Source organism: Myotis myotis, unplaced genomic scaffold, assembly GCF_014108235.1.
Source record: "Myotis myotis isolate mMyoMyo1 unplaced genomic scaffold, mMyoMyo1.p scaffold_m19_p_19, whole genome shotgun sequence".
NCBI classification, from domain to species: Eukaryota; Metazoa; Chordata; class Mammalia; order Chiroptera; family Vespertilionidae; genus Myotis; species Myotis myotis.
Window position 1 is genome coordinate 606,609 of NW_023416323.1, and position 12,907 is coordinate 619,515.

The 12,907-nt window shown below is 61.7% G+C and overlaps 1 protein-coding gene across 1 annotated transcript; it reads right to left on the reverse strand.

The window, feature by feature from the left end:
* Window positions 1–1,416: 1,416 nt before the first annotated feature.
* Window positions 1,417–11,405, reverse strand: BCAM (basal cell adhesion molecule (Lutheran blood group)). Its single transcript, XM_036346209.1, has 15 exons — window positions 11,250–11,405; window positions 9,061–9,182; window positions 8,240–8,465; window positions 8,080–8,150; window positions 7,738–7,834; window positions 7,459–7,641; window positions 7,042–7,175; window positions 6,599–6,755; window positions 4,516–4,631; window positions 4,271–4,412; window positions 3,947–4,083; window positions 3,654–3,798; window positions 3,429–3,573; window positions 2,330–2,447; window positions 1,417–2,235 (listed from the first exon to the last, which is right to left on the reverse strand). The coding sequence occupies exons 1-15, from the start codon at window positions 11,329–11,331 to the stop codon at window positions 2,230–2,232; spliced, it is 1,881 nt and encodes a 626-aa protein (XP_036202102.1). The 5' UTR covers window positions 11,332–11,405; the 3' UTR covers window positions 1,417–2,229.
* Window positions 11,406–12,907: the final 1,502 nt, after the last annotated feature.

Here is a 12,907-nt window from a genome sequence, read left to right on the forward strand (position 1 = left end):
TTGGGGACCAGGTGTTGGTGGGAGAACCCCTTCCTCCAGACATCTGCTCACTACCCGCCCCCTCCCCCCCCCAGCTCCTCAAATCTCCTCTCACCAATGTCTGCTCTTAGAATGGGATCTCTCTCCACCTGGTTCCTTCCTTCCCTGGGACAATGGACTGCATTTCGCTTCTCTCTCCGTTCCTCCATTTCCCTTGGATAAGAATACTTAGTCACCATGTCCTGAGCACATCCTCTGTGCCAGGCTTTGCACTAAACGCTTCCCACTGCTGTCTCATCAACGTCTCCCAATCACACGGGGGTGTGTGTGTGTGTGTGTGTGTCTGCTGTATTTTTTTTTAAATATTCAGTTCTGTTCTAGAGAAAACAATAAAGCCACACGGATAAGGAGACGGACGAAACGAAGGTCGGATGTTAAGAAGCAACTCATGAGGCCTGTGAGACGTGTTAAGAATGTGAGCTGAACACGGGTGGGGAGGGCGTAAGGACCCAGTAGCTCCAGGTTCCACGCGTCCTGAGGCGCCTCCCCGTTGGCGACTCCGGAGACTCCGGCTCTGTTCCATGAGTCCTGCGCCCAAGTCATGCGTGACCCTGGCACCTCCCAGGCGCAGAGCCCTCTGGCTTACCTGCCACTGAGGGCTGAAATCACACCTGGCTCGCATGGGCACGGAGCCAGGCGCACCCCGGAACGCAGGTGTCGGGGACCTCTGATCGCTGGTGCCCCGAACTAAGTGTGTTAACCTGGCCCATCTCTTTTTGCTTCTTGCGTTTGTTTTAAAGGGATTCAACCAACCGTGGAACTGGGGCGCCTGAGTCAGACGGGTGAGCTCCTCCGCTTGGATGCTGCTCCATCACCCGCCAGGTTTCCATAGCCTCCCGTGACGGTCCCACGGCCACGGCCACGGCCACGGCCACGAGATCCCATTTTGTCCATTTTGTGGCTGAGCAAACTGAGGACAGCGAGGGGGAGTCCCTTGCTGAGATGAGAGGCTTCTGAGTGCAGATTCCTCTGTGCATGTGCCGCACAGGGGTGGCCACGCTCCCTCCTCATGGCAGCCCTCGCTGGGCCCCAGAGCCCATTCTGTGTTTCTCTTTGTCTCTACTTGACTGTCTCTGCCTCCCTCTCCCGAAATCTATCTGTCTGACTCTAGGGCTCTCATCTCTGAGCTGCCCCAGCCTGTCCCTCCTTTGCGCCCCACCCCCACCCCCAGGTCTTTCCACCCCTCTTTCAAATCCCTCTTCCTCAGTAAGTCTCTCTAGCCGGCCTCAACCTCTCTGCTCCTGCTGTGTCTTCTCTCGGCCCCAGGCCCCTCGGTCTGGGTCCCTCCAAGCCTCCCCTCCTCCTGCAGCTGCAGGAATGATGCCATACCCAGAGGAGGCAGTTCCATCTCGAATTCCATCCAGTCTACAGCTCAGAGAGGTTTTCCTCTCCCAGCTTTAATTCCCTCCGGGGGCGCTGGCAAGAGAGTCTGGGAACTTTTATTAAGGGGACAGCACCCCACCCGCCAAGCAGGCACGAGTCCTCAGGGGCCAAGCTCAGTGCCCTCTAGACCCCCGGCATCTTTCTATCTTTCTTCCATCCTCGGCCAGCTGAGTCACCCTCTGCTCGCTCTCTCTCTCTCTCTCTCTCTCTCTCTCTCTCATTTCTTTCTCCATGACGTCAGATCTCTCCCAGGTCTTGCGAGGGGGCGGAGGGGCCATGGGGAGGGGAGCATCACCTGTGCCCCTTCCCCTCTCATCCCCCAGAGCAGGCTCTGGCCACAGGATGGTGTCGAGGTGACAGACAGCATTTATTCCAGACTCCAGTGTCCATGATGAGGGGGCGGAGCAGGGGTGGGGATCCAGTGTCAGACTATACAGCAGGACGTCAGGTGGGGGACGAGCAATGGAGGCAGGAGGTAAAAATAGCCTCAGCTAGCCGACCCTCGGAGCCTCGTCCCAGGCCGGGCCCCGGGCTTGGGTCCAGAAGCTATTCTGGGGCCTGGGAGAGTCATACTCCCTGGAGGAAGGTCCCCTCCCACCCACGAGAGAGAGCGAGCGAATGCACCCTCCCTCCCTCCCAGCAGTGTCTGTAGGTCCCTGCCCAGCCTGCAGAGGAAGGAAGGGAGGGCCGGAGAGGGAAGAGGGCAGGCCGGGAAGGCGGGGGAGGGCAGAGCGTGAGCAGGGCTGGTTCTCTGATGCCTGCAACTCCAGGTTGTGTCCGATGACTGCCTCTCGGAGGCCCTCAGGCTTAGCACTGGGGAGAAAGTGGAAAGGTCAGCCTGTGCCCAGGGAGGCTGCTCCACCCCCAGCCGGTCCCTCCGTGCCAGGGTGCCCAGGCCCTCACCCACCTCATCTCCAAAGCCCCCACTGACACGCCTGGCTCCTCCAGAGGCACCTCCCATGAGAAGGCCTGTCTGCTCAGGCCGCTGGGACCCTGAACGGCTCAGCTCTGGCTCCCCAGGCGGCCTGGGGAGAAGAGGCAACATGTTGGAGGTCGTCCCAGCTGGGGAAGGCAGTGGGGATGGGGTTGTATTGGATGGAGAAGGACTCGACTCGGAGGGTGGGTGGGAATGGGTTGGGGATGGGGGAGGGATGGTAATGCCTTGGGGTGAGGGATGAGTTGGGGCGAGGGTCAAAGATGCTGCTGGGGTTGGAGATGGTGTTGTAGTTGGGGTCAGCCCTGGGGCAGGCTCGGGGATGGCTATGGATTGGAGTTGAGGGTGGCCATGTGATTGGGGTTGGAGATGAGGTGAAATAGGGATGGGTTTGGTGTTAGGAATGGGAATGAGGTGGGTTGGAGGGGCCTTGGGGATGGGGATGTGGTTGAAGCTGGGTTTGGGGCTGGTTGTGGGTTGGAGCTGGGATGTGATTGGGGTTGGGGAAGAAGTTGGAGCTCAGAGTTCAGGGAGGTAGGGGTGTGGTTGGGATGGAGGTTGGAGATGGGATGGTTATGTTGAGGTTGAAGATGGGGATATGGTCGGGGTTGGAGAGGAGGTTAAATGGGATGGGTTTGGGGATGAGGGGGGGATTGGGACGGGAGGTGGGGTTGGATGTGGGGATGAGGATGAGATCAGGATTGGAGAGGAGACTGGGATTCACATGGGGTTACGTTGGGTTTGGTGATGGTTATATTCGGGTTGGAATTGGAGGTGGGGATGAGCTTGGGGTTGGAGAGATTAGGGACGGTGTTAAGTGGGTCTTGAGGGCGGCCTTGAGGATGATGGTGGGTTGGGTGAGGCTTTTGTAGCTGGGGATGAAGATGGGGGAGGGGATGGCTACGGACGAGGTTTGAGGTTAGAGATGGGATGGCATTGTATTTGGGTTTGGAGTTGAGGATAGGATGCTATTAAGGTTGGGTATGGGCGGGGTTTGGGGCTGAGGTCAGAGTTAGACCTGGGGATGGGATTGGGTTACAGAGGTCAGTTCTGAGGTTGCAAGGTCACTCACGGAGCCGCCTTTTCCCCCTTTCGGCAGCAGCCGGGGCGCCCCTTGCGTCTCATGCAATAGAAGGCAGCGACGACCAGGAGCAGGAGGCCTACGCTGACGGCCACCGCCATGACAGCAACTCCGGCCTGCGAGGTCTGGGGGGCCACTGGGGGGCAAGACAGAGGGGCGTTCGGCCAGCAGCTCTCCACCTGCCCCATGTCCTGTTCCACCCCCGTGGTCACTCACGAGGGCCGAAGTGGAAGACATGCCGGATGCTCCCGAGCGGGTTGGAGGCCTCACAGGAGACGCCGTGTTGGCTCATGGTGTTGGTCAACTTCAGGGTCAGGGAGCTGCTCACCCAGCCCTGCCCGCTGGGGACCGGCTCTGTGGACTGTGGAGACTTGGGTCAGGGCTGGGGTGAGGGCAGAGGTGTCGTCCAGTCCCTCAGGAAGTAGGAGAGGGGAATGCTTGCATCAGTGTCCCCTGGGAACTTGGGGAGGGTGCCTGTGGCCCGGAGGGTGGAGACGAGGGTCCCTTACACTGTCGCCCTTTTCGCTCCACGTGAGTTTGGGCTCTGGGTAGCCGCGGGCAGAGCAGGTCAGCCTGACTTCTTCTCCTTCTCTCCTGCTGCCCTCGGCCTGGGGGGAAATCTCCTCCGGCCTTAGCTCGGGTTGCCCTGTGGGTGGTGGGGAGGAAGGCCGTGAGCAGGAGGCACAGTGGAGAAAGAGGAGAGCGAGTAAGAGAAGGGGAGAGGGGAGAGGAATAGAGTAGAAAGAAGACAGAGGACCAGCCATGGTCCCTTCCCAGTGGTCCTGGCCGCCCACCCCCATCGTCCCCATCCCAGCCTGCCCCTACCCCCAAACCTTCAACCAGCAGCTTGAGGACCCGGTTGCGACTAAGGAGGGGGACCGTGGGCGTATAGGCCTCGCATATGTAGGTGCCAGCAGAATTGAAGGTGATGGAGCTGAGTGAGAGCGTGGGGCCATCCACCAGGCGGACTGCGTCCTGTAGGGTCGGGGAGGGAGAAGAGGCCAGTGGACCATGAGAGAAGGGGAGGCGGTGTTGGGAGGAAAGGGGTCCCACAGTTGGGGTCTCCTTTCCCTCTCACCTTGGTCCAGCGTAGAGCAGGGGTGGGCAGGCCTTGCACAGAGCAGGTAATGTCTACATTGCTGTCCAGGGGTAAGGAAAGCTCCTCCTCCTGGTTGAGCTCAATGGGGTCCAGGTCTGGAGGGGGTATAGACAGTCACCTTCCAGGACCCTCACCAAGATGGTTAGGGGCGCTCAAGGGCTTTTGTGGGTACAGATGGGAATGCACAATAGTCAGCTGAGAATGCCAAGCGCTCCTCGTTGATCCCCCATCTCCGTGAACTCTGCACTCCGCCATCAGGCCAAACCCCGAGCCCAAATCTAGGAGTCTAACCTGGGCCCCTTTCCCTAGAGCGGATGTTTGGGCCCAAGGAGAACGGACAACCTTGCAAGGTGTTTCTTCTCTGACTTTCCACCCAAACCCTGTGCTCAAGCCCAAACCCTTGCCTTCTCCTCCCCACTGCCCATTCATTCACCAAGTCTTTCTCTGCCCTGCCCCCCGAAACGGATCTTCCTACTTCTGTGCATCTCTGAACTCCAGGTCCAACTGCCTTGACCACTGCAGTCACCTCCTCACTGGCCTCCCTGCTGGGCTGGACTCTGGGCCCCTGAGCAGCTAGAAGGAGCTTTTCAAAACACACTGGCCAGCCCTTCCCTCTGCTTAAAATCCCACAGTGGTTCCCCCCGACCCTTGCCCTAGAGGCCAAGCTCCCTGACAAAGCCAGAAGGTCCGCCTGGTGTGGCCCCTGCCCTCTTCTTTGACCTCATTTCCCACCCTCCTTTCTTGCCCCCCCCCCCCCCCGAGAGCCAGCTACCCTGCTCTCTTCCTGTTTTGCTCCAGCACACCAAGCTGGGTCCGGCCTCAGGACCTTTGCACTTGCTGCTCCCTCTCCCTGGAGTGCTCGTCCTCGGCCTCTTGGCATTTCTGATTCCACTCTCTGGTTTCTTACTCAAACGTCCCCTTCTCAGAGAGGCTGCTCGAAGCCCCTGGTGTGGCCACTCAACTCTCTCCTTCAGCTGTTGAGAGGGACGTCAGCTGTCAGCCCTCAGCTGTCAGCCCTTTCCGGGAACTGCCTCAGCTGCACGGAGCCCCTTGCTCAAGGTCATGCCCCTTCGTCAGGCAGCCCGATAGTCAATGGCTAGTTGATGTGGGGGTACAAAAGCCAGGCCCCTTCGCCCCAACTTGGAACATCCCCGCTTCCAAGTGCCCTGTGGGGCCAACCAAGGCCTTCTTAGACTTCAGCCCAACTTTTCCCTCTGCCCAGTCCTGCTTCCTTCCCCTCCCCGCCCCTCGTAGACGTGGGTGCCAAGGCGCTCCTCATAAACTTCCTGCCTTCAGATCTCCACGGCAAAATCTGCTTCCTGGGGATGCAGCCTGCCAACACCCACCCCCAAACTATGCCTTGCTCGCCCAGCCAATTCCTTACCCCATCATTCTGCATGAGTCCCTGCAGATGTAGGATTGCTACCCCGAAACGTCTTATTTAGCATTTGCCCTCCGTCTCCCCTATTGGGCCAGGAGCTCTGTGAAGGTGGGGACTGGGCGGATTTGTTCACAGATGTGTCACCAACATCTGGCCCAGGGTCTAGCTCCAGAAAAGGAGACATAAGGAGTGCCCAGGAGGAACAGCGCCTTTGCACAGGGCTGGGGGGCAAGGGCCCTGAGGAGGCTTCTTAGAAGACAGACCCAAGAGACGGGTCAGAAATGGGTGGTAGAAGCATGAGGAGTGATCATGGGCATGAGAGACGCTTGGGTATGAGGAGGAAAATGCCTTGGTGGGGAGCAGGGTCGGCCACAGGTGAAATCAAGTAGGTGGGCCTTGAAGACCCGGTGAGACACCTGGGCTTTCCCAGAGGGCACTGGGGAGCCATGGCAGGTTCTGGAGCAGGGGCAGGCCAGGTGTGTGCTTTGGAAAGGGCTCTCTGCCTGACGGTGTGGGAGTTTGGAGGGGACTGGGGCAGGGTCCCCAGGAGGAGGGAGGCGTTTGGGCTCAAAGCAGGGAGGCATTTGGAGGCAGGACTGGGGTGTGAAGGGGAGGAGGCTGCCAGTGCCAGGGCCCCCCCCCCCCCCCCCGCCGCCCCCCAGGTTCTCCCAGGGCTCTCACAGGCCACGCGCAGCTCCAGCGTCTTGGAGAGCTCAGCCTCATCAGCAGCGTCATAGTCTAACACCCGGCAGCCGTAGATCCCGTTCTGGTTCCGCTGCACGCTCTCCAGGGTAAAGTTCCCGTGAAGATTCGTGTTCAGCACTTTCTCCTCCCTGTCCTGGGTGACAAGGGATGAGGAATCGGCTCAGGAGCCACCCGGTGCCGCGGGGTCCTGCGACGTCAGGGGCCCCCCAGGCCAGAACCAGGCATCCCGACAGGTTGGGTCTCCAGGTGAGGGTCATGTTAGGTCAGAGCCACTCAAGTCAGGGGGCAGAGGTCGGGTTAGCTCTTGGGTCACTGGCCAGGCTCCTGGCTACGCCAGGGCCACCGGTGAAAGGTTAGAAATCGGTGCGGGTCAGTATGTCACAGAGGTCAGGGTCCAAAGGAGCAACGGGGTCAGTCACCTGCAGGCGATAGAACATGTACTCGGGCGTGGGGTTGCCGTCCCCCTGGCAGATCAGCTGGATGGAGTCGCCCTCGCGGACCCAGCCCTCCGTGGTGGACGGGCTCACCCAGAACTGCACGTGCTCCGTGGGGTCTGAGGGGAAGGCAGGGCAGACAGGTCAGTATGAGACTTGGGGGCCCAGTTCGGTAAAGGGGGATGCAGTACAGAGTTTAGTTGTTAAACTCCCTGGGGTTCAGAGTGCTATGGGGGGGGGGGGGTCAGAGGCCAGGTGGAGCTCGTGTGACTCCTTGAGGTCGTATTTCAGCCTAAGGTGGGGAATGGGGGGGCCAGAGTGTCGGCCAAGGCTGGCTGGAGGGTCCGGCCTCCGTGAGGTGTGGAGTCCAAGGTCGGGGAGGTGGGGCCAGGGTGGACTCACAGTGCAGGGTGAGGCTGAAGGGCGGGCTGTCCAGGTGGCCGTGCTGGGCCCGGGGCAGGCTGTAGTACGCGGAGCAGTGGAAGCTGGCCTCCCGGTCCTCCTTGTGGACCCGCAGGTAGAGGGTGCTGGTGAGAGACTGCAGGTTGGAGGCCTCGCGCACGGTGCGGGTGGTCATGTAGCTATCTGGGAGGGAGGGAGGGAGGGGCGTCAGCCAGTCCCGGTCCCACCCCACCCACCACCCACCCCACCCACCGCCAGCCAGGCTCCTGCCCCGCTCACTTGAGTTCCTCTCCATGGGCACCTGCAGGGGCTGCCCGTTCCGGTACCACTTGATCTGAGGGGCCGGGTTCCCGTTTTGGCTGTGGCAGGTGGCGATCTGAGGCGGACACAGGCATGGCCCGGGGTCTGAGCCAGGACTCAGATCGCTGGGTCCCCTGTTCCCTTAGAAGTTCTCCCCACTCGGATCCAGGGTTCTAGGGCCTCCATTCCCCGCACCCACCCACCCCTACCCAGGATGCAGGGGTCTGGCAGCCCCGCCCCTCCAACCTTACGACCCAGGATTCTAGGCGCCCCCAGCCTGCCTTCCCCTAGGACCCTGGAATCAAAGTCGCCCCGCGGTACCTCCTGGGGAGAGTCGTCCATCACAGACAGTATCCCTTTGTTGGGGAAGACTTTGGTGGTCTCTGGCTTTACTATGGGGGAGATGTTATTGTCAGAAACCCCTTCCTGGGCTCTTCCCTGCCCCACACCCTGCCCCGTCCGGGTGCCCACAGACACTCACCAAATACCTGGAGCTTCGAGGTGGCCTCGGCAGTGCCCGCTGCCGCCGTCACCACGCACACGTAGTCATGCTCGTCTGTCACCTGGGCCTCCACCAGCACCAGGTGCCCCTGGCCTTGCAGCTGGTACTGGGGACTGCGGCCCCGGGAGGTGTGCACCCTGGGCTTCACCTCGGAGCCCTGCACGTGGGCCTCGGCGAGGAGGTGGCGGGCCCCGGAGCGTTCGACCTGTGGGCAGGGAGGGCCTCCGCTCAGGGCTGCCCGCTGCCCGTTTCAGCGTCTGTCTCTCTCCAGGTCCCTTCCTCTCTGCTGCTTGGTGGCTCTCCTCCTGTTGTTACCTCTCTCGGTCCCTCTGTCTCTCTCTCCAGCCCTCCTGCCCCTGTTCTCTATCTGTTGTCACCTTTCCCTCTCTCTCTTTCTCCATCTCACTCTGTTCCCATTTCTCTCCCTCTACCACCCTCTGTCTGCTTTTTATTTTCTCTCCTCTTTCTCTCTCGTTAGTCCCACCCCCAGTCCTGCGTGCTTGGTGTCAGTCTCTGGATGTCCTCTCTCTCTCTCTCTCTCTCTCTCTCTCTCTCTCTCTCTCTCTCTCGCCAGCACTTTGAAGGGGGGACTGATCTCAGCTGGGCCCCGGCACCAGCTGAACCTGAAGAATGCCTTTCCTTGCTGGGCCTCAGTTTCCCCAGCGGTCGAATGGAAAGGCAGCGAGGTGGTGTTCTTAGGGCCCTTCAGATTCCGATGAAGGAAGGAATGTGTGCAGCCCCCTGGGCTGACTTTCAGGTCCCCGTCCACGGCCCCCCGGCCCCCAGCCCCAGGCACTCACCAGGAACCATTTCAGCAGGAACGGGTTATGGTCCCCTAAAGGGGTGCAGTCCAGGGTGACTGTCTCCCCCCGCATCACCTCCACCAGCGGGGCCACGGACACCTGCATTCCCGCCTGGACGCCTGTGGGACAGCGACTGGGCTTTAGCCACCGCCACCGACGCGAGAGCCCTCTGGACAGAGCCCTCCCCTCTTCCCCCCAGGATCAGCAGCTCCAGCCTCCCTCCATCTCTCATCTCTGTGTCTCTGAGCTCAGACCCCACCAGCATTTCCCTCCAGCTCTCCCTTCACTTGCAGAGCTAAGGGCTCCTCGCCTGGCCACACAGGGCCTCCGTGGCCTCCATTCAGTCCTCCCGGGGTGTCGCTGCACCTGCCCCTGCTTTTACCACCATGCCAGTGGTTCTCAACCTGTGGGCCGCGGCCCCTTTGGGAGTCGAACGACCCTTTCACAGGGGTCGCCTAAGACCATCGGAAAACACGTATATAATTACATATTGTTTTTGTGATGAATCACTATGCTTTCATTATGTTCACTTTGTAACAGTGAAAATACATCCTGCCTATCAATATTTACAGGACGATTCATCACAGTAGCAAAATGACAGTTATGAAGTAGCAACGAAAATAATGTTATGGTTGGGGGTCACCACAACATGAGGAGCTGTATGAAAGGGTCGCGGCCTTAGGAAGGTTGAGAACCACTGCTCTACACCAAACACCCTTCCAGGGCAGGGCCAGGGCCAGGGCAGGGCCAGGGCAGGGCCAGCTCATCCCGTTGCCTCCACAGCCTGTGAGGGCCTGGCCTGCAGTGACGGGAGCGGAGTGTCTCCATCTCTGCCTGTGTTGTGTCTCTCCTCCTGGGGCTCCATCTCTTGGTTCCGCCGTCCCTGCCTCTGTCTCTCTCAGCCTCGGGGCCTCTCCCTCCCGAGTGGGGGGCTGAGGTGGGGTGTGGGCTGCGGCTGGGCCTGGAGCTGAGGCGGATGGGTGTGTGGGGGTGGTGAGGGGGGGACAGGGCTGGGCAGGTTTCAGGAATGTGGGAGGGACAGGCTGGCTCAGACATGCCCGGCCTGGCGCCAGAGCCCCCTACTCGCCCATGGCCCCCCTGCCTCTTTGGTAGAGCAGGGAAGAGGTAAGGTGCATCACCTCACAACAGGATAGGATTGAGGCCCCACGTCCCCGGTCCTGCAGGAGGAGGGAGGGACTGGGGGCCTGGACTCCTGGGTCCTAGGGGAGGAGGTGGCTGGGCCTGGACTCTTGTCCCAAGATCCTGGCAGATAGAGCTGCTCTCATCAGGAAACCACGCTCTCTCACCCTCTGGGCTGGCATCCTGGCATCAGCTCTCATTTCTTAGAACTTCCCCCCCCACCCCCCCAGCCTGGCCCATCCCTGCCCCTGGAGACCCACTATTTTGCTATGCTTGTGCCAGGGGCCTGGATTCCCAGGCACCCACCTCTGGCCCAGGCCTGTCCCAGGGGAGGGGGCATGGGGCCAGCCCGCTGCCTGGGCTGGGGCTGAGCAGCCGAGAGCCAGGGCGGAAGGCAGGACCGCCTCTCTTCCCCAGTTCCTCTCCCGCTGCTGCCAGCTGGGGGCCTGCTCCCCTCCCACTTCCCCACAGGTGTGCGGACTAAACTGGGGCCCAGGAAGGGGCAGTGTCACTAGGAAACACTTTGCTCGCTGTCACTGTCCAGGGCTGGCCTCCAGCCCTTCCCCGAGGGAGGCGGGCTCTTCAGAGTCTGGGCTCTGAACCCCTCCGATGCCCTGATCCCTGGGCTCTAGCTATGGGATTCCGCTCCTCTCAAAACTTGAGACGCTCAGGAGGGGCGTCCCGGGCTGTGGTCTCCTGGGCCCTGGGAGGAAGCCATGCCAGCCACCAGGGGCTGGACCCCTGGGTCTGAGGGAGCAGGGGGCCCGGGACCTAGATCCAGGGACAGCGGCGGGGGGGTCCCAGCTCCTGCGGTGGAGTGGGAGGGGCTCTGACTTCCCGGGTGGTCTCTGACCAGGGCTGTGGGGTCCCCAGCTCCTCTGCCCGGCTGCCCCCTGATCTCTCATTGCTCGGACGCCCCCCATGCTCCATACCCCTCCTTCCAGGGGTCCCCAGGTTTGGCTTCCTGGGGTGGGTAAAAGTCCCTTTCCCCTTCAGTCCCCGGGGGCCCCCATCGCACCCTGCTCCCAGCCCCAGCCCCAGCCTACCTGGGTGCGCCCCCAGCAGGAGCGCGAGCACCAGCAGCCGCGGGGCCCCGCGCATCTCGGCCCAGGCGTCCGGGGGCTCCATGTCCACAGCGGAGGCAGCAGCGATTAAGCCCCAGCTGCGGCGGGCGCCGCCGGGCTGGGAGGAGGAGGCCCCGCCCCAAGCCACGCCACGCCCTCCCGGCCCCCCTGTTCCCCCCCAAACCTGGGCGCCAGGCCAGGACCTCCCACTGCCCCGGGAGGACCTCCCAGCGCTCTGCCCAGAGCGGTGCTCCCTCTGTCTCTAGCCCCAGGCTGCGGCTCACGCGGACCAGCAGCCCAGACCCGCGGCGGGCGGCTTGCCAGACCAGTCCAGCCGGTGCTGGGACCTTCGCACACAAGCGCGGACCCTCTCCCCCTCCGACCAGGGGCCTGTGCGTGTCACCCAGCGGCACCCAGCACAACCAGCGGCCCTCCCTGGCCTCTTTCAGCACAACCAGCGGCGCCCAGCCTGACCAGTGGCCAAAACTGCTTCTCCCAGTTTGCCCTGGGAGGCCCCTCCTGGGGCGGGTGCTCTGGGCTGCTTTCCTGTCTGCCCACTGGTCTGGAACCTTTCAGTTTAATCTCATACTAATGGTCTCCAAGCTGCAGGTCTGCCCAGGGTGTGTGTGAGGTGCTCTCTCTTAAGCTAACCCGGTAGGGCCGTCTCTCTCTTCCCCCATCCAGGGAATCCCAGGAATGCCACCCCCCTTCCTGCCTCCTGCTTCCCTTCACTCCCTACCTAGGGGGGAGGGGAGGAGAAGCGGGCTGGCAGCAGCAGGTGGGTGGGAGAGGGGAGGAGGACAGGGCACCTGCAGGGTGGGGGAGGAGTATGTCCATGGGTCCAGGGAAGGGTCACAGGTCACACTGAGGATCACAGATCAGAGGGCCCAGGCTCCTCCCGAGCCCGGTCAGACTGCTGGCTGAGGGGTCAGGGGTCAGGAGAGGTCACCGGTTACCAGGGAGAAATGGAGCCCTGGATACTGGTCAGAATGGGGGGTCACTAGGAAGACTGGGCTTTGCCCATCTGGCACAGAGGGAAGGCTCAGGTTACAGGTCCACCTGGGAGTCAGACTGGGCAAAGCTCCTTTATCCATCCGCGATACAGGAGAGCAATTGTTAAACCAGGAGAGGTGACCTTTCAGTATCAGCCGCACCATTCCCTCCTCCAGGAGGCCCTCCCTGCCTCCTCCCCCCACGCCGCTGGGTCAGGGGCCCCCTCTGGGCTCCCTCACCCCGCCCCCCCCAGGCCTCCCCAACTGCAGTCCTGCACACTCTGGGTCGCCTCTGTCTGGGGACAGGCCTGTCTCCCCCACTGGACTATGAGCCCATGAGAGTAAGGCCCGGAGCTGTCGTGGGCACTTTTGTGTCCCCAGTACAAGGCCAGAAGCACAACAGACACTCAGGGAAGGTTTGCAAGGCTTACACTCCAGAGCACACAGGCTCACGTGCAGACCCCACCCAGACCGGACATTACAAACGCACTCCCAGACAAACTCAGGCGCACTCCCAGACAAGCTCACACGGTGTGACCCCAGGCACCCCCTCCCCGGCTCCTCCCCCCTGGCTCGGGCACCTGCTGCTTGGGCTGGGCCCTAGTAGGCACCTCTCATCAACCACCCCCTTCCACTTTCCTCAAGAGC

Coding starts and splice junctions, on each gene's coding strand:
- BCAM (XM_036346209.1), bottom strand. CDS start 11,331: ATGGAGCCCCCGGACGCCTGGGCCGAGATGCGCGGGGCCCCGCGGCTG. Junction 8,466..9,060: donor TCCTGCTGAAATGGTTCCTG/GTGAGTGCCTGG, acceptor CCCTGCCCACAG/GTCGAACGCTCCGGGGCCCG. Junction 7,835..8,079: donor TGGACGACTCTCCCCAGGAG/GTACCGCGGGGC, acceptor TGTCCGCCTCAG/ATCGCCACCTGCCACAGCCA.